Below are 20,681 nucleotides of genomic sequence, written 5' to 3'. Positions count from 1 at the left end.
TCATGTGCCAGACATTCCTCTAAGTGTTTTACATACACAGCTCACTTAATCCTGGTAAGAGGCCTATGAATCAGTACTGTTATTATCCTCATTTAGAGATGAGCAGCCTGAGGTGCAGAGAGGTTAAATACCTTGCTCAAGGTCACACAGCTGGTACGGGCCAGAGCTAGGTGAAGAAGCTAGTACAGCCTGGTTCGGGAGCCCCTGCTCTTGACCACGAGGGTTTGCAGGGTATGCAGGTTGAGACAAGAGGCATTGCTCTTTTAAGGAAATGTCCTGTGTTTCAAATAATCTGCCTCGCCAGCATCAAAGGACGGGTCTATAGGTCAAACCATATCTCTTCCAGCCCATCCTGCCCTGGGGTATCTGACAGGTTCCCTGCCTTCTTCCCAGCCCCATCCCCCTACTCCAGCCTTGGGACCCTCTGGGAGGAGAAGGGATTGCGAGCCTGGGGGCCCTGCAGGATGTCAGACCTTTGGGGTTGATGGTGCCAGAGGAAGACAATTTGTTCCTGAAGCTGGGCAGTGTTAAAAAAAAATCAACGACCAAAGAAATTAAAATATAGGATTTACCTTGAGCAGTTATTGTATACGCATATAGGGAGACCATCCTGATTTCTAAAAAAAACAAATGACTCAATGTAGGCTAGTTACAATGAAATTTATAAAGAGAAGAGGAAGGAGAATAGAAAATCAACCATTGGCTAATCTTAGCGTGATTGATTGAACTCTGTCCCTTCTAATGAGATCAGCTGACATCAGGTTGCTAGGTGATCTCTGGCCTTGGTAGGGGGGCGGGGAGGGCCATCATTTGCACAAATGTTTAGGTGTAGTCCAGAGGTGTTCAAATGATAAAAATTACCTCATCTCTCAGGAAGGAAAGGGAATTACCTAAAGTTACTTTCTTTTTTGCATTAGACAAACCCTGACCTACCTGTGGTTAGCAAATGTCTTTATCACAAAGGGGTTTGCAAAGATTTTATCACTGTCCTTATTATTAACACTCCTTTAAGAAGCTGGAAAAACCCAATTTAATAATTCAACAGTTTTGGGGGGTCAGGCTTTTACTGTTAACTTTGGACTCATGGGTAAGATAAGATGTCTGTTATTCATTTTTTTTTTCCATAGCAAGGTCCCAGAAGCCAGAGCATAGAGCTGGGGTACAGGCAAAGGAGAGGTGTCTGGAGACTCAAGCTTCCTTCTAAGCTGGGGATCCAGTTGTCCAGGGTAGGGAAGGGGCTGGGACTTGGGCCAGACCTTGGGATGGAGGATAAAGAAGGTGTGGCTGCATCCTCTGGGTGGTGTCTTGAGAACCTGAGCATGGCAGGGAAGATCCCACCCAGCAGGGTGAGGAATACCAGGAACATGACTGTTGGCCAAGTGGGTGCAATCCTGAGAGACACAAACCTGCTACTCTGGCTGTAGCTCTGGACACCTCTTGAGCAAGGGCCAGGAAGTGACTCAGGCCTCAGACTCCACAGACACTGACCCCCACCTTGGGCCTGAGGAGGGTCCCTCCCCCAGCTCGGCCTGTGTTTACTTAGCAGCCAGATGGCCTCAGAGGGAAGCACTTTGGAGGACCCAGTCCAGGAAATCTTGAATGGGGGAGGAAGAGGATGGATTCACTGAGGACCTCCTGGATGCCCTCCCTCCCACAGTCCACCCGCTCTCTCCTCTTGGAGCTCCAAGGCCCCTTTGCTCTTTTGCTCCCCAGACACCGACCCAAAGTTGTCTTGTTGGTTTCTGCCCTATTCACACTGAGGCAGGAGCTTAAGGAACCAACCTTGGAATGAGACCTGAATTTGCATCTGGCTCTGCCACTTACCAGCTTTGTGACCCTGGGCGAAATGCCTTCCCCTCTGTGAACTTGAGTGTCCTTGTAAAATGGGGATGATATTAAAGTATGACAAAACCATTTGCAGTTGAGTTGATTCTGACTCATGGCGACACCTTGTGTTATAGAGTAGAACTGCTTCATAGGATTTTCTTGGCTGTGATCTTTATGTAAGCAGATCACCAGGCCTTTCTTCTATGGTGCCACTGGGTGGATTTGAACCACTAACCTTTAGGTTTTTTTTTTTTTAAGGTTAGTAGTCAAGGGCAAACCATTTATGCCACCCAGGGACCTCTAAAGTATGACAAGTAGATTTAAAGAGTCCTTGGAACATGCTTTTCCACCTGTCACCCAAAACCAAATCCATTGCCGACGGGTCGATTCCAACTCATAAAGACCCTATAGGACAGAGTAGAACTGCCTCATAGAGTTTCCAAGGAGTGCCTGGTGGATTCGAACTGCCAACCCTTTGGTTAGCAGCCGTAGCACTTAACCACTACGCCACCAGGGTTCCAACTGTAGTGTATGTATATTCCTTACCACTACCCAGTGAGATACGGACTGCTACTGCCTCCAGCTGAAGGTCTCCAGGAGCACACCTGTGGCTGAACAAGTTGGGTTCTTTGCTCTTTGCAGTGAGGACGAACGTACACCATGGGGAACCTTGGGGGCATCTCAGTAAGAGGAAGTCAGAAAGGAACTATCATTGGGTTTGTGCTTGTGTTAGGTGATTCTGGAGGCTGGTTTAAGGAACCAGGTTTTTGTTCTTGATTGGATGCTGTCCGGAAGCAGGGTTAATTCTATGATTGGGTATCTTCATAAGTCTAGAAGGAGGATAGACTGAAGCAAGGCGACAGCTGTACTTGGTAAAGTAGCATCAGTCATTCATGTTAGCTGAGTGAAGGGGATGTTTGGACATTTTGGTGGTTTGGACAATACTCATGTTTTGTCTGTGCTCAGACATGGTTATGGAGAGGCCTTGTCTTTGTGTTGATCTAGCATGGTCCCAGATGGCCTTGTCTGATGTTCAAGTTCTGTGAAAGTGTTTATGTTTGACAGGAGAATACCAAGACTGAGCTGTGACAGGACAGCTCTTAGCAACACCAAGGCTTAGCCGATGGGACCAGGCAGCTCCTGGATGTCAGGGCTGTTTTTCTCTGTCTCAGAACTATTACTCCTTGGTACGGATGGAGACACTGAGGCCCAGAGAGGTTAAGTAATTTGCCCAAGGTCACATGTAACTAAGAAAGTAGTGGATGTACCTTCAAACCTGGCATCTGGCCCGAGTCCCTACATTTAAGCACTGACCAGACTGCCTGAGGGGTCCTTGGTTGTTCAAATGGTTAATGTGATTGGCTGCTCACTGAAAGATCGGAAGTTGTGGTCTACCCAGAGGCACCTCAGAAGAAGGGCCTGGCGATCTACTTCTGAAAAATCAGCCATTGAAAACCTATGGAGCCCAGTTCTTATCTGATACATGAGGTCACCATGAGTTGGAATTGGCTCAACAGCCACTGACTTTTAGACTGCCTGGCACACAGCAAATGCCTGAGAAGTGGTGGCTGCTATGGTAATGTTGTCTTCCTAACTCGGCTGTGAGCCATTGGAGGGCAGGGACATGGTTTGGGGATGGATGACTAGTTTTTAGAGACTGAGACAAAAACCCCAGATAATTATGAAGCAGGCCTCCCTTCTCCCCTCATTGTGGCCACCCAGACTCCAACTTGCCTCAGGAACACTGCAGTTCCTCAAACGCTACAACCCTCTCCACCACAAGTGGCAGGGCCAACACTCAAACCCTCACCATGACTGGCCCAAGATGAGAAACCGTGACTCACCTGGGACCCCATGAGGGCATGGAATAGGCCAAGGAGCCAAGGCTCCAGCTTCAACTCTGTGAGATTCCCATGCCCCTGTGGTAATTTCTAAACTCTAAGAAATGACCAACCTTGGAAGGAGGCGAGGAGACCCTGCACACTGGGGCTACTCTGTGGCTTGTTAGACTGTGTGGCCTTGGGCAAGTTAATTATTTCCCTAAGCCTCAGTTTCCTCATCTGTAAAATGGGAAAGGGGAATAATACCCACCTCATGGGGCCATCATGAGGATTAAAAGAGAGGACATGAGAAGGGTCTAATTTAGTGCCTGGCACATAGTGGGTGCTCACCAGATGCTCCTTTCCCAATGGGCAGCAAAAAGGACCAGCTGGGCCTTCCTTGTCCAGGTACCGCCATTACTCGTCCCCCTAACCCCAACCCTTTTGATGCTCAGAAGCTGCCTCCTAGTTTGTTCCAACTCATGTCCAACTCCCTTATGAAGTTTTTGCCAAATACCCAGCCCGAGAATTCATTCGCTCATTCATTCAACATTTATGGAGGCCCTAGTATGTGCCAGGCACTTATCTAAGTGGTGGGGATGCAGCAGAGGACAGAGAAAAACCCATCCATGTGGAGCTGACAGTCTACTGGGGGAAGCACATGAAAAAAAGCCAATGAAAAAATATATAGCATGAAGTCGAACCATGTGAAATTGCTGATGTTTGACAATTTCATATGGGTCGACCAAACATAACGTCAGGTGGTATTAAGTGCTATGATATAAAGGTGTCCCTGGGTGCTGCAAATGGTTAGTGCACTTGGCTGCTAACCAAAGGTTGGCAGTTCAGTCCACCCAGAGGTACCCTGGAAGAAAGTCCTGGCAATCTCCTTCTGAAAAATCAGCTGTTCAGAATTCTGTGGAGCACAGTTCTATTCTGACACACATGGGGTTACCATGAATCAGAATTGATGTAACTGCATTTCAAAAATAAAAAAGAACTGGGGGTACTATTTTAGACCGGGTAGTCAGGGACGGTCTCTCTGAAGAGGCAACATTTGATCAAAGCCTGAATGGAGGCAGGAGTGGGCATGCGGATATCTGGGGGAAGAGCAGGTGTCTGCCTTCCAGACAATGTACAAATTTACCAAACACGGTTAGCGGTTTTCCCACTCTGTGCCCACGCCAACCCTGGGCACCAAATGAGCCCCTACCCTCTACTAGGCCTCCAGCCTCATTCCTCTGGCGCTCCTGTCTCCGACTCCCATTCCAGTTGTCTCTGTTAGGCCCTCAGCACACACAGCTCAGAGCACCTAGGGATGCCTTACTGGCCTTGGAAACTCAAGGGGTGCCCGACCCCTCCTGTGTGACCCTCTCTCAGGACCTCTGCCCTTTCTTGGGGGCTGAGGCTGGTCAGCCGACTGAGAGCCTGAGCAAAACATCCATCCCAGGGACAAAACATCAGACCCCCACTTCTACAGGCACCCCTAAACTAGATGAGCTTTTCTCTTGGGTCCTGCCTCCTTTTGCTGTGATGGTCTGCCCTCTCCCTGCCCTCAGCTTTAGCATCCCCTGGTGGAGGATGGGGGATAGGGACAGCTCTGCTTAAGTGGCACTTAGGAGCAGGCCCTGGGGTCAGCCTTTCTGGTAACCGGAAGGTAGCATTCCTCTCTGCACACCTACCACTGTCCTGTTGCTCCCCTTTCCACTTCACTCCTAAGACCCATCTCCCTTCCCACCAGCCTATAGGATGACCGCCTTCTCCTAACCCTGTGAAGATGTGGCCTAGGAAAATTCTGGTGAGATATTCTAGCGATACCCAGGCCTCTGCTCTGCTTGATCTCTATTGTCCTTCGTAAAGTTTATTGTAATTTTAATTAACCTGCATTGCTCCTTGTGTTATGTATTGACGTGTGTTCCCCTAAAATATGAGTCAATGTCCTAAACCCTATACCTGTGAATTTGACCCTATTTGGAAATAGGGGTTTTTATTTTGCTATGTTAATGACACCATACAGAGCAGAACAGGTCCTAAACCTAATCATTTCTAAGTGGTGTCTTAGAAAAAGATCGGAATAGATACAGAGACACACACATGGGGGAAGACAGATGCCATGTGAGGACCGTCTATAAGCAGAGGGACACCAAGGACTGCTGGCAGTCGCCGGAAAATAGGTCAGAGATCCACAGAAGGACCTGACACAATTGTCACAACTGAAACCCTGATTTGGATTTTAGCCTCTAGAACTACAAGAAAATAAATATCTGTTTTTTAAAGCCACCCTTGTGATATTTCTTGTTACAGCAGCATTAGGTAACTAAGACACTCCTTATGAAATGTCCATCTCCACCATAAAACAATGGCTCCATGAGGGTGAGGACAGTGCCTTGGTCACTGCTGAGCCCCCAGCCACGTGTCTGGCATATAGTAGGTGCTCAACAAATATTCGGTGAATGAATGAGCCAAAGGTTTTTGTGTCGCTTCTGGGGATAAGAGGTAGTGAAGAGATGTGGTTTGAAGGCCCAAATGGTGGCACTGAGGGAGCAATAGAAGGGGAATATACTTGAAAGTAGGCCTACTGTGGGGTGTCTGGGATGTGGAGTCACTGTTTGGCCCAGTACAACCTATCCTGGGATTTTTCTGGCTTTGCACTGTTCTTTCCTTGCTTCCTGAGGAAAGGTTTATGGGTGTTATGTCTGAGTGGTCCTCCAGCCCCTAGCATGAGGTTGGACCAGTGGTAGAAGGTGTTTGATCTCAGAACGGGGGCACATATCCTGAATTTGGGGACCTATTCTCTCACTGTGAATTTATACCAAGCTTCCATTCCAAGGCAGGCCCCCTCCTGCCTGTGGCCCTTGCTCTGCTCCTGCTGAAGCCTGAGATCAGCCAGATTGCCACCCTTTGGAAGTGCCCTTCCTTCCTGGTCTTTGTAGGTCAACTCTAAACTCATTTCTTCAGGGAGGTGTTCCAAAGTGAACTCCAGACTTGCTCACCCCAATACCCCTGTATGAATCCTCCTAACCCTATGACCCTGACTGCCAACACCCCATGCACATACCTAGGCGTTGTGGTACTCATGTTCTTGGGTGTACTTGTACTTTTGGGAGCCAGTGGAGAGGTAGCCGTGACCTGGGAGACAGAGTGGAGTTTGGATCTTGCACCACCACTTACAGGCTGTGTGGCCTTGAGCAGGTGAGCACACGTCTCTGCGCTTCAGCTTCCTCATCAGCAAAATGAGTGAGAATTATATTCACTTAGCTGGACAATGAATATGGAAGACTGAATAAAAATAGATGCCTTTGAATTATGGTGTTGCCATAGACCACCAGGAGAACCAACAAATCTGTCTTGGAAGAAACACAGCCAGAGTGCTCCTTGGAAGCAAGGATGGTTAGAGTTCGTCTCACATGCTTTGGACAAGTTATCAGGAGGGACTAGTCCCTGGAGAAGGACATCATGCTTGGTAAAGTGGAGGGTCAGTGAAAAAGACACAGTGACTGCAACAACAGGCTCAAACATAACCACAATTGTGAGGATGGTGCAGGACCGGGCAGTGTTTTGTTCTGTTGTGCATACAGTCGCTATGAGTCAGATCTGACTCGACGGCACCTAACAACAATAGCCAGGGATGGCAGAAGTCCCTGGGTGGTGCAAATAATTAATATGCTTGGCTGCTAACTGAAAGGTTGGCAGTTCGAGTCCATCCAGAGGTGCCTTGGAAGAAAGGCCTGGCAATCTAGCTCCAAAAAATCAGCCATCGAAAACACTATGGAGCACAGTTCTACTCTGTATGCTGCGCAAATAATACGAGAAGCTGGACTATATGAAGAAGAACGGGTCATCAGGATTGGAGGAAGACTCATTAACCTGCGTTATGCAGATGACACAACCTTGCTTGCTGAAAGTGAAAAGGACTTGAAGCACCTACTGATGAAGATCAAAGACCACAGGCTTCAGTACGGATTATACCTCAACATGAAGAAGACAAAAATCCTCACAACTGGACCAATGAACAACATCACGATAAACGGAGAAAAAAATTGAAGTTGTCAAGGATTTCATTTTACTTGGATCCACAATCAACAGCCATGGAAGCAGCAGTCAAGAAACCAAAAGATGCATGACATTGGGCAAATCTGCTGCAAAGGACCTCTTCAAAGTGTTGAAGAGCAAACGCCTCACCCTGGAGTCTAAGGTGTGCCTGACCCAAACCATGGTATTTTCAATCACATCATATACATGTGAAAGCTGGACAATGAACAAGGAAGACTGAAGAAGAGTTGACGCTTTTGAATTGTGGTGTTGGCGAAGAATATCGAATATACCATGGACTGCCAAAAGAATGAATAAATCTGTCTTGGAAGAAGTGCAGCCAGAATGCTCCTTAGAGGCAAGGATGGCGAGACTGCGTCTTACATACTTTGGACGTGTTGTCAGGAGGGATCAGTCCCTGGAGAAGGACATCATGTTTGGCAGAGTACAGGGTCAGCGGAAAAGAGGAAGACCCTCAAGGAGGTGGATTGACACAGTGGCTGCAGCAATGAGTTCAAGCATAGCAACGATTGTAAAGATGGCTCAGGACCGGGCAGTGTTTCGTTCTGTTGTGCATAGGGTGGCTGTGAGTTGGAACCAACTCGACGGCACCTAACAACAACAACATAGCCAACTTCAAGCTACCGATGTGATATCACTAGACACAGAGCTGGAAGAAAGGCACAGTAAGCTCTTGAGAGCCACAACCAGGGGTTCCTGCACACCACTGTCAGCCCCAGCCGAAGCATGGCACCAGGGTTGAGTAAAGGACTACTGTGGGTATGAACCCCAGCTCCACTTTTAACCGAAAATGAAACAGTTGCCGTCGAGTTGGCTTTGGCACATGGTGACCCCATGTCTGTCAGAGCAGAATTTTGCGCCATAGGATTGTTCAATGGCTGATTTTTTTGGAAGTAGATTGCCAGGCCTTTCTTTGGGTCTGGTTGGACTCGAATTTCCTTTCTTCTGGTCTGGGTGGACTCGAACATCCAGCCTTTTGGTTAGCAGCCGAGTGTGTTAATCGTTTACACCACCTAGGGACTATGGAGCACAGTTCTCTGACACATGAGTCAGGATCATCTACTTTCAACAGGTCCCTTGAAATCTGGTCCCCTGGGCCCAGTGACTGGACTTCCTTTACAGACAGCTTGTCCCTGCCTCACTGGCCCTGCCTAGTCTTTACTCCCTCGCACTTGCCTGAGGCCACCCTTCCTAACCCAACAGGGTGTACCAGTGGAACAGCTTGAGAGTGGTACAGCTCAGGGGTGACAGACAGGATGGCAAAAACCCAGCTGTGAGGAATCTTCCTGCACCGAGCAGCCTTTCCTACTTGTCACTTCCTACCCATTAGTTCTGGGTGCATCCAGGATGGAGGTCAAACTTCTTAGCCTGTTGGGCAAGGCCTCCCTTCACCACGGTCCCGTCTTTCATGCTAATTGGATCTTCCAATATCTCTGCACAAATGACCTTCGTTCTAACCATCCTTCAAACATACCTTACTCATTCCTGTCACCATGACTTGGCCTGAGCTGCTGCCTGTCTGGAATGCCATTCCTTGCTTGCCAAGGATGGGGTGGCCCCTCATTCCTCAAGGCTTGGCTCAGTGGCACCTCCTCCGCTGGCTTTGCCAGCCATTCCCACACACAGTGCTCTCCCCTCCTCTGACTCCAGTAGAATTTTTGGCACTGCCAGGTTCCTAGACTTGAACTGTCAGTCAGCTTTCAAATTAAACTAAATTACAAGCTTCTTGAGGGCACAAGTGCCTTATTTCTCTGTCCTCTGTATCTACTTGGTGATCTGCGGTAAAGCTTTAATCCATTCAACCAAATTTTGCTGAGCACTTATCAAGACATTGAGAATACAGGGACAAATGTCATGGTCCCTGTCCTCAAGAAGCTCATACCCTGGTGAGGGAGGCAGAGGGAAACAGGAAATGATAACACACTGTCATCTTCAGGTGGAAGTGTAAACTGGTACCAGTTTTTAGGAGAACTCTTTGTCAATGTGTAACTTAAGTAGTAAAGGTGTGCACCTCGTTTATCCCGATAATCCCATAGTTATCGATTTAGTCTAAGGGAACTGACACAGGGGACACTTATCACTGTGTTGTTTATCATCTATGTCCCTAAAGAGAAATTTCCAGCCACATGGAGAAACAGGAAAAGGAAAAATGCCTCTATGGATTGCCCCCAGATTTGGAGGGTGTGTTTGGGATGGCTGAATTCAAGCTAAGAGGAGCTCTGGGGGTGCAGTGGTTAAGCGCTTAGCTGCTAATGGAAAGGTTGGCAGTTCGAACCTACCAGCAGCTTCACTGGAGACAGAGGTGGAAGTCTGCTTCTGAGAAGATTACAGCCTTGGAAATCACGTGGGGCAGTTCTGCTCTGTCCTGTAGATTCACTATGAGTCATAATTGACTCGACGGCAACTAGTTTGGGTTTTATTTTATGGGACTTAAAGCACAGAAATAAGTGTTAAGGATGAAATTCACTTGACAGGTCGGGCTGGGGAACAGGGGTGGGAGGGGAGCAGGTCTCTGTTGAGGCAGGTATTATTGAACAACCACTGAGCTATCTCACACTCATGACACATTCACTTCAGATATTTTAAAAACGTTATAAATACTAATAGTCATCATGATGGTGGCAGAAACTTACGTAGTTCTTACTATGAGCCATATACTGTTCTAAGTGCTTTAAATAGGTTAACTCATTTAATCTTCACTACAACCCTATGAAGAAGGTGCTATTATTAACATCATTCCATTTTACAGATGAGAAAGCTGAGGCTCTGAGAGATTAAGTAACTTTCCAGGGTTACACAGCAAGTTTGAGCGGCAGAGCTGGGATTAGAACCCAGATCGTTTGGCTCTTAACTACTGAGCCTCTCTTGTGCCCCATCCTGACTCCATGTCCTCCCTCCTCAGAGGTAACCACTGCCCTTGAGTTGGTGTGTATCATTCCCACGTGTGCTTTTTACTTGTACTATATATCAGTAGGCACTATCAAACTAGATTATTCAGCAACTTCCCTTTTCACTCAAGATTGCTGGTGAGATTTGCCCATGTTGATTTGCCTAGCCTAAGCGTTTCTCAACCTTGGGCACCCCTGGCATTTGGGGTCAGATAATTCCATATATGGTAGGATGTTTAGCAGCACCCTTGGCCTCTACCAACTAGATGGAAGCCAGTAGCACCTACCTTACCTCCCTCCAATTGTGACAATCAAAAATGTTTGTCGAATGTCTCCGAGGCGCGGTCAAGGTCTGGAGGGGCAGCAAAATCATCCTAGTTCATTTGTTCTCACGGCTGTGTAATATTTCATTGTATGAATGCACTATAATTGACTTTCCCATTCTCCATTGATGGACTTGAAGCTTTTCTCCAAGTTTTTCCTGCTACTACCAGTGAAAAGCCCTGTGCACATTTCCTTGCACGCATATGGCAAAGTGTCTCTAGAATAATTACCTAAAGGTGGAACGGCAGGGTCATAAGGCATGTGCAGCTTCCACCCCTTGCGGAATCCTGCCAAATTGCCTCCAATGCATGAAAGTTGTACTATTTCTGTGTCATCAAATTCATTAGCCTTTTCCTTTACGGTTTCTGGGTTTAATGACATGCTTTGAAAGCCCTTCTCCACCCCAATAAGTGAATTATGAAACTTCACTTGTGTTTTCTTCTCTATCATGGATTCACTTTAAACATTTAAATCTTTGGTTTGTCTGGAAATGATTTTGGTAAAACCAGGAAAGTAGCTATCCTGATGCCTTCAACGCTATTTACTGACACAGATCATCGAATAATATGCATTTGCTTTCATAAAAGTTATATATTTTTACATGTCTAAGAAATTTTCTAGGAGTTACACCAATCTGTTAGCAGTTATTATTTCCAGGGGGTGGGTTAATGGAAAGGTCCCTGGTGGTGCAAACGGTTTGCTTTTGGGTGCTAACCAAATGGTTGGAGGTTCGAGCCCACCCAATGGCACCATGGACGAAAGGCTTGGTGATCTGCTTCTGTAAAGATTTCAGTCAAAAAACCCTATGGAGTGGTTCTAGTCTGTAACACACGGGGTTGCCACGAGTTAGAATTGACTTGATGGCAATGGGTTTGGTTTTGGATAATAGGGGTTACCTTGCTGTTGTTTTTGGGTGCCATCAAATCAATTTCAACTCACAGTGACCCCATGTGATAGAGTAGAACTCTCCCATATGGTGTTCTAGGCTGTAACCTTTAAGGGGGCAAATTGCTAGGCCTTTCTCCCACCGAGCCACTAGGTGGGTTCATACTGCCAGCCTGTCAGTTAGCAGCTGAGTGCTTAACTTTTGCACAACCAGGGCTCCTTAGAGGTTACCTAGCTCCATTTACAAAATTTCAATAATAAGCATATTTTGTTTGTGTCATGAAAGAGTGATAATAGTTAGAAAAAGTAGTGTCTTTAGTGCTTTGGCACCAGTAAGCATGGCACAAGTCACAGAAGCACTTGGAACAGGCTCCTGACTCAACCTGAAGCTGGGGAGAGGCACGGTGGGGTGGGGGGTGTTTTCTGTGAAGCAAGATGGGGCTTGTTGGGGTACAGAGAATCAACTCAGCTGTTTGCCTCCTGTTAGAGGCATCTGTCAGCAGCCATTATCAGAGAGTCACTGCCTGTCTCACTGGGCAGGGCTATGGGTGCCTGAGTTTTCTGGACAGGGCCCATACAAGCAGCTCCGTCATGCCTGAGCAATGGTCGAGGAGAAATGGGCCTTGGTGTAATGGTGGCAGGAGCAGGTGACCTCACCCTGGAAACAGATGGCTACCTTCACAACCCTGCAAGTGGAGCCAGCTCTTCAGGTCAAGGTAACACCCCAGGAAGACGAGCAGGCCTTGGACTCCCATGCAGAAATCCCATTGTCTGTCAGCTGAGTGCCAGGGAGGTGGATCAAAGGTGCACTTGACCCAGAAATGGCCTGTAGCAACAGGCGCTCAGAGGTTCTGTTCTAGGGGTACCAGGGAAATGGTACAGTCATTATTTATGACTATCTCTACCACCAGAACCTGAACTCCACAAGGGTGGGAATTTGGCTGTAATTTTTCCCCATATTCTCTGTGCCTGACACATGGAATGTACCTGATAGGTATTTGTGAGATGGTAAAATGAGGGTGCAAGACACCTTAATGACTTCCAGTTCCCGTCCTTTTCCCCTGATATTTTCATTTTAAAGTGGCAGATGGGTAGGGAAACAATGGGAATTATATGGATTATGGCCATCAGCCACCCTGAGCAATCTTGATTCTGGTTCCAATACATCAAATTGCTGTGCATGCAACCTGAATTACACAGCAAGATGGAACAAAAAGAATCAGAACCTAACTTTTCTAACACTGTCTCTTCTTAGACTAGGAGCTTCTACCCAGCACCGTTTCTTAGGCAGGGCAGATAACAGGTACACGTTTTGGTTTTTTTCTTTAGACGGTCATTGCTTTTAAAGATTGTTGATTGATTGTAAAAACAGGAAGCGGAGGACAAGATGATTTGCAAATGATCATAAGACGATAGTTATTTACCGACTCAGTCCATAAAGATGGAATGCCTATGGTGTATGAGGTACCATGCTAGGTGACAGGGACACAGCAGTGAACAAGACTGTGTGTGTCCTCAAGAGTCCAGTAATGAGGGCTAGTATTTATGGAGCATCCACTGTATGCCAAGGGCTTTATATGCCTTGTCTCTTTTAATCCTCTCAACAACCCTAGGAGGTAGGCTCAGAAAGATTTAGTCACTTGCCTAAGACTGGACCACTAGGAATTAGTATGGCTGGGACTTGAACTCAGACTGGCTGGTTTCAGAGCCTGTGTCCTTAACTTTTATGCTGTCTTGCCTTTTGAGCAGGTGATGCAAATAGCAGGCAAGAACAAAGCAATGTGAACAGCGCCATTACTAACCAACCAGGTGAGTATGGGGAGCACACAGACGGGGTACCTAATCCAGGCTTGGGGATGGTCAGGGAAGACTTACAGAGGGAGTGGTGTCAAAGCTGGGTAGAAGAACAAATAAAAGCCCAGAGGAGCAGGGAAGGAGGAAGAAGAGGGTTCTAGGAAGAGGGGACATCCTGCAACAAGGCCAGGAGAGACAGAAAGCAAGAGAACCTAGTGCCTTCGAGTCGAGAGTGCATACAGAAGAAAGAGAAGGAAGTGATGCGAAGCTGGGGAGATAAGCATGTTGACTGTTTTTGCCCAGAATTTTTATTTAATTGGTCAGAGTACTGGCTTAAGCCCCTTCAGCTAGGGAAAAAGGTAATTCCTGCCAGTCCCTCCTGGGCCTGGCTCCCCTCCTGAGGGATGAAGGTACATTTCTATCCTAGCTGAGGAAGGAAGCAAGCAAAAGGGGGTTGGGATGGGGAGAGAGGCCTGGCATGAAGCTGAATAAGGCACAAAGCACACAGCGGTGGCTGCCATGGACACTGGTGCTCTTTTGGCTCCTCCCCTCTTTGGCCAGCAGCGGCCAGCAATAAGGCAATTATGCCGAGTGAATACATTTTTCTTGATTTTCTTTCAAAACACCGAGAGGCATGTCTAACATCAATACTATAAAACTCTTTCAATGTTGACACCACTGGTCTGTGGATTCCAGCCCTAGTTGTAACATGACCAGGATAAGAATTTGAGGTATCACTTATACAGGATATTCAAAGATATAAACTGCCTAACAGAGAGTAGGAGTTCAACATAATAATTTCTTTTTAGTAGAGAGGGGAGGAAAGGGGGTGAGGAGGCAAAGGAAGGAGGGGAAGAGGAAGGAGGCATGTCTGTCCTTCGACATGGAGGTTTCACTTTCTTAGGGCTCTATATCCCAGTCATTTCATCTATGTCAGCAGTTTTCAACAGGTATACTTGGGAAATCTGGGCGACATTTTTGGTTGTCACAATAACTCGGGGGTATTACTAACACTTAGTATGCAGGGGCCAGGGTGTGCAGTGGGATTCTCAAGAATTGTTTCACATCATAAATAACTCAAGAATCCTGCTGGACATTCATGTAGGTGAAAAATCTATTTAATGATTATCTCAGCCTGGACTCTAACTCAATTTTTACAAATAAAACAATGTTTTGAGTGGTGTTAATATACTTAAAATTTCCAGGAACAGAATTGTATAAATTAAAAAAATATATACTCGTTTTGTTCGGAGTTTTACCAAGACTTGTTCACCAATTTCAGAAAATCACATGACGACAACAGTCAGCCATGGTGAGTTGCTGATACAACACAGCGTTTGTGGCGGTCGCGTTCAAAGTAATTCTATGAATAGGTGCAAGCAGCTGACTACTTCATTATATCTTTTATGTAGTTATGCTTGTTTACACATTAAAATGCCATTATATTTTTCTTTTACTCATTTGTATCAGAGCATTATATTTTCTTTGAAATCACACATATCCATGTATATTATCTACAAATTTTGGTTCAGGGAGATAAAAGGCATATTGCAGGTCTATTATGAAAAGGGTGCTGATCTGATAAGGCTGAGAACCACTGATCTTGGTCAAGGGTCTAGGCTGGGCCTGTGCTTTTACATCTTTTTTTGGTGGGGGGGCCTCAACTGACTTTTAAAAAGTAGTGGCATAAATTGTTTTCATTATTGCAAAATTGAAGTTAATGTTACTTCTTCACCCAACTGCTCAATGACTTCTAAACAAAGCCTGTCCTCTATGTCGAACTATTAGGATTGAGTACTACAGTATCCTGCTGGCTACAGGCACTCAGACCACGGCCACAATAATGGGGAGCTTCCCAGAAACCACAGTGGAGCTGAGAGCAGGCACGCATTTGCATTTTGGGGCAGCCCTGAAAAGGAATCCTCTCCTAAAAGAAATCTGAGATTACATGCTTAGTTATAACAACTGGCTTTCAAGATCATCCCAAGTAGAGAAATTTGAAGACTAAATAGCACTTGCGGGGAGTAGTAAGCCTCTGGCTTGTCTCTCCAATCATGCTAGAACAGCACGCCAGCTACACTGCTCAGGAAGCTACATTTAAAAAGCCCCCTGACAGAGCTGCCCCCAAAACATTTTGCTGCTAAGTGGCAAAGCCCAACTTAAGTGGCACTGGGTATCAAATCCACTTTATTGCGCTCCTCAAGGGCACTGTGCAAGGTGCCCGTGGCAAATACAAAGGTTGAAGACAAAGACAAAATAGAGATAAAAGCCAGTAATGTGAGAATAGAGAAGAGGCTCTATAAATAGGTGAGGAGAGAGATCAATGGATGTCAGTGTCTGAGGGAAGCTTTCTCAAAGGATGTCAATCAGAGAAAACATGGAAGGCCTCTGGACCATCCAGTCCTCAGAGCAGCTTACACTGCTCCCAGCGGCAGAACACTCCCAAGTTGACCTTGACAGGACAGCCCAGACGCCCGAGGTCAACTCAAGTGAGATGCAAACTAACCAGTACCTTGAGTACCCACAACTTATCAGGTCTACTAGGATTTGTTATTTCATTTAATCTTTATAATCACGTAAAAGGTAGTAACTATAATCCCAAAGTCATATACCTGACAAGAGGTAGAGCTGGGATTTGAATCCAAGTTTTTGTGGCTTCAAAACCCAGTATTCTATCCACTGTACCCTATCACCTGCCTATCTAAGAAAATCTTGTAGCCGTACACCAGTTTAATTCCTAGATTTTCTGTCTGTGGACAGTAGTCAGAGCTTCTGAACAAAGGACAACTTAACTCACTCAATGCCCACACCCAGTTTTTTTACAAAATGGAATAGCCTTAATCTAGTACAGAACATACTTTCTCCTGAACTGCTTAACACCCTCCTTTACCCCAGAAAGATATACTCAAGTCTTTAAAAAGGCCTTTCAAACTTGTGCTCTCCATTTCTGCTTCCCCTGCGATATCAAGTCATGTCTTAGTGACAATAGGTTAGTAGGTGCTAACCTTCAATTATTTATTTTTTCAAGAAAAGGAGCTTTGTATTCTGCAGGACTAGGGGGAACCATGCTTTAGATCAGTGGTTCTCATCTAGGGGTGATTTTGGCTCCCCCCACCCCCGCCCCCAGAAGACACTTGGCAATGTCCGGAGAGTTTTGGCCGTCACACCTGAGGGTGGGGTATGAGTATGCTACTAACGTCTTGTAGGAAGAGGCCAGGAATGCTGCTGAACATCCTATAATGCACCTCTACAACAATTACCCAGACCCCAATGTCAACAGCACCCAAGTTGAAAAATCTTGCTTCAGATCCTTAAAATAGGCCCTTCAGCCCTCCCAGGTGGGTGGAGAATCCTTCTACAAAGGAGTGGTGGTGTTCTGCCTGCCAGAGAGAGGCCTTTCTCCTGGGTGCTCATGTTGCTATGTGAAGGCAAGATATTCCCTGCAATGTCTGATCCTTGCAAGAACTGATGTACCACATGTGGCAATTGAGTCTTTTCTCTCACTCCCTGAACAAGTCGCTGAGGACAGGATGAAGGAAGAGCCTGTGCTTGGTTTGCCTATCACGGCCATCATTCCAGCTGCCAGCCAGGGACCAGCCAGCACAGCAGGCCCAGCTGTACACACTCAATATCCGCACAGGCTGGGCCTCATAAATCCGTCCTAGGACACCTATCGGTATTCCAAGGCCATCGAGCAAGGAAGCACACCAGCACGGGCCTTGAGAACTCAGCTGTGAGACCTTGTGGTCCTTTAGTCCTGGGATGTAATTCTGTAGTTCTGAAGAGTATATCCAAGGGCCATAGCCAGCTAATACAGAACAGTCATAAAACACATTTGCTTAAAGTCTATAAACAACGTACACATATGTACACACATATACATAGTCTATAAACACATATGTGTACTCATCCAGCCTCAATTCAAAAATAAAAATATACTGTTTACAGATGGTCTTGAAATGTCAAAGCAAAAAAGAAGTCAAATGTTTATTTAAGAAACTTCATTTTACAGAAGCTCGAGGCCGGGGGTGGGTAAACTTTTTCTGTAAAAGGTCAGATAGTAAATAGTTGAGACTCTGCAGGCCATGCAGCCTCTGTCGCGACTACTGAACTCTGCCATTATAGCCTGAAAGCAGCCACAGAAAATACATAAACAAATGAGTGCGGTTGTGTTCTGATAAAACTTTATTTGCGGATGCTGAAATTTGATTTTTACATTATTTTTCACATGCTACAAAATATTCTTTTCATTTTTTTTTTAGCCACTAAAAAAATGTAAAAACCATTCTTAGCTTGTGGGCTACAAAAAAACAGGTGGTAGGTTGGATCTGGCCTGCAGGCCACAGTTTGCTGACCCCTGTCCTAGGACACTCTTACACCCAAGTATGGTATCACAGGCCCTATCATGTTATGCATTGTTTCTTTGCTCTTTGCTTTACCTACCCACATCAAAGACCCAGATTCTCTTCACCATAGTAAGTACAACTAAAGAGCTCCAGCCTTCTAAGTTTTAGGTGTACTATTAAGATTTATCAGAAACGTATGCTAGGCCACAGTTGAGAGAATACTGAAATAATGTTATACTGTGTATTAAATAAAAATATCCAAGTCAAAACATAATAAATTTGAGAAACTCACTACATTTGAAAAATAGGCTTTATTTTAACCAGTGGTATTGTATAACATCCTATAACATAACTGATTACAGCCAAGTTCATGAATACAGATAAAATAGCAATTTCCCTCATTCTCTCTTCCATTTTCTATTCAGAGAAATCAGGAGAAGGGAGCGTTATGCTCAGAAACCAAGGAGCTTTCCACAAGCTCCAGTCTGGAGTCCAGGCTCCTGGAGCACACAGCCTCCTAACACGCATGTGGTCACATGTGCAAAGACCTTTATTAAAAAATATCCACCGCAGTATTTCTGTAGGAAATCACACTAGCACTTACAACCAAACATGGCTGAGAAAATTCACCTTGCTGTGGATTACATTTCCAAGTGAGGATTTGAACTGCATATAAAGGAGATGAGGCCTTAAAGTTCACTTTCCTTTCAAGAGCGGGTGAATCCCAGGTGAAGGGGAATCACCACTGGCCTGCCTCCTTCCTTCTTGCTCCAGCTGACTCAGGGGTATTACCCTGTCCTCTGGAGTACGTGTATCACTACACTGTGATACAGAAATGGAAACACCTTGTCCCAAGCTCAAAGTGTTGTCACATAGCCAACCCTGAAAGTGGCTTTGTACTTCTTCTTTCACAAAAGGCTTAAATGTGGGCCTTTCTGGAGCACAAGATGCCTGAAATTCAAAAAGTTATGAAAACTCTTCTCCACCCCTGAGGATATTTCATCTCTAAAAAGTTGAAAATACAAAATATTAAAATAATTTGCCCTTTCTCCCCATCAAAAGGAATCACATTCCCAAAGGATTCCTGCAATATATAAAATTCAGAATGAAAATTTATTTCTCCCCAAGCCAAGACCAAGAAGTCAATGTTAAGCTGCCAAGAAGACCCTTTTCCATAATGGGGTAAAAAAAAAAAAAAAAACCCTCGTTATTTTTTTTACAATCTATTTAGAGAAAGATAGCAAAATGAGTTTCTGGCCTCATGAGCTTTTATTTTCACTTTGATTTTCAGCATCCCTTTGCACTGGTTATTGGGAGTGAAGAGAACAACTTGTTTTCCAAAGTTTGGGATATTCCTGGGAAAAGCCCTGATCTTTCCCATGACAGCTCCCCCCAAGTAGTTCATTAAAAACTAGGATGGCAAGAATTAAAATGCTATCCATCCGTCCATTACATTTCTTTACGGTTTTCACATCAAAAGCACCTGGAGTAACAGTTGTGTTCAACACAAAATAGCACTGGGGGCTGAAGAGAGGGTGACATCACCTGCCCATTCATCAGCTGAGGTGACACAGGGTCTGAACTACCCAACAAGTCTTCACTGGTGAGCGTGCCTGGCACCAGGGCCTCCCGAGGAGAACAGGACGAGCAGCTGTGCATGCTCAGATAGCAAGACATGCAAAACACATCCTCACTCCGCTAGGAATAAAGAGCACACAGGAATACACTGACAGCAAGAACCCGCTTCTGACTACTGGGGCCAATACTCAAGAAACCTCTGTGCCGAAGGTGAGGGGTAAGCAGAGAAATGGCAACACCACCTAGGGGTGAGGGAGAAACAGATACACATGTACGCATGCTCATTCATACACACACTGCCTCCGGAGGCTCCCTGGTCATTACGGGTTCACAAGTGGCCATCCGACAACGCTGTCTACTTGCCCGGCTCAGAACATTACCTGCTGTACTCCCTTAACGATCCACACCTTTTTCTCTCCTTTTAAGGCACAAACATATTTACAGTTTCAGATACAGCTGTCACGTTCTGAGGATGACACTAAGCAAGTTAATCACAGGTGAGTGCACAGAAGCCAGCTGGTCCGTTGTAGCTGTACACGCTGCTGAGGGACGGCTTCAGCTCTGAAGTAGCCAGAAGGTGCGAGCCTTCCCTCTGGGCCTCTGCGGGATGCGGTCAAGTCTGCCCAACGTCCAGGTGGGACCACAAGAGAGGCCGAAACAACAAAAGCATGACTGGGATCTGGGAGGTTGAATATTTTTACTTCGCATTGAACATACCCCTGATAAGACGGGAGCTCTTGTCTGCCTGCGCCAACTCTCACAAAGAAGAGAAGGCACAGGCTACCGCAGAGCAATCTCAATGCCACATAAAGTCACTGTGATCATGGTTTGCTCCTATTCTCTTACCATAAAGAGAACACACACATGCACACGCACTAACACACACACACACACACACACACACATAGACATACACACCCCTTCCACCATGGAGGAAATCTTTGCAACAAGAGGCACTTGAATGATATTTGGAGAGTTCCCATGAAAAGGCCTTCCTCTCACAGTGAAGTGGGATCAACAGAACAGGAACCAGGTTCTCAGGACTCCATCTCTTCTTGGTCAAGGGGTGGTGGCACAAAACTGATGACTTCATCGTAGGTCAGGCCTAGAAATCGGGGAAAAAAAGTAAGATGTTAGAGTTGTAGAAGGCTATTCTCCTTGAAGAA

At 45.9% G+C, this 20,681-nt stretch overlaps 1 protein-coding gene across 2 annotated transcripts in view; it reads right to left on the bottom strand.

The window, feature by feature from the left end:
- Positions 1 to 19,187: 19,187 nt before the first annotated feature.
- The window catches only part of MAPK14 (mitogen-activated protein kinase 14), an 83,445-nt gene continuing 81,951 nt past the window's right edge, over positions 19,188 to 20,681 (bottom strand). For both annotated transcript variants that reach the window (XM_003403947.4, XM_003403946.4), the window contains exon 12: positions 19,188 to 20,620. In XM_003403947.4, the coding sequence (XP_003403995.1) occupies positions 20,553 to 20,620 (68 nt within the window). In that variant the 3' untranslated portion in view covers positions 19,188 to 20,552. The remainder of the gene's footprint in view (positions 20,621 to 20,681) is intronic.

Source organism: Loxodonta africana, chromosome 1 (genome assembly GCF_030014295.1).
Source record: "Loxodonta africana isolate mLoxAfr1 chromosome 1, mLoxAfr1.hap2, whole genome shotgun sequence".
NCBI classification, from domain to species: Eukaryota; Metazoa; Chordata; class Mammalia; order Proboscidea; family Elephantidae; genus Loxodonta; species Loxodonta africana.
This window is presented reverse-complemented; position numbering and strand designations above follow the sequence as displayed.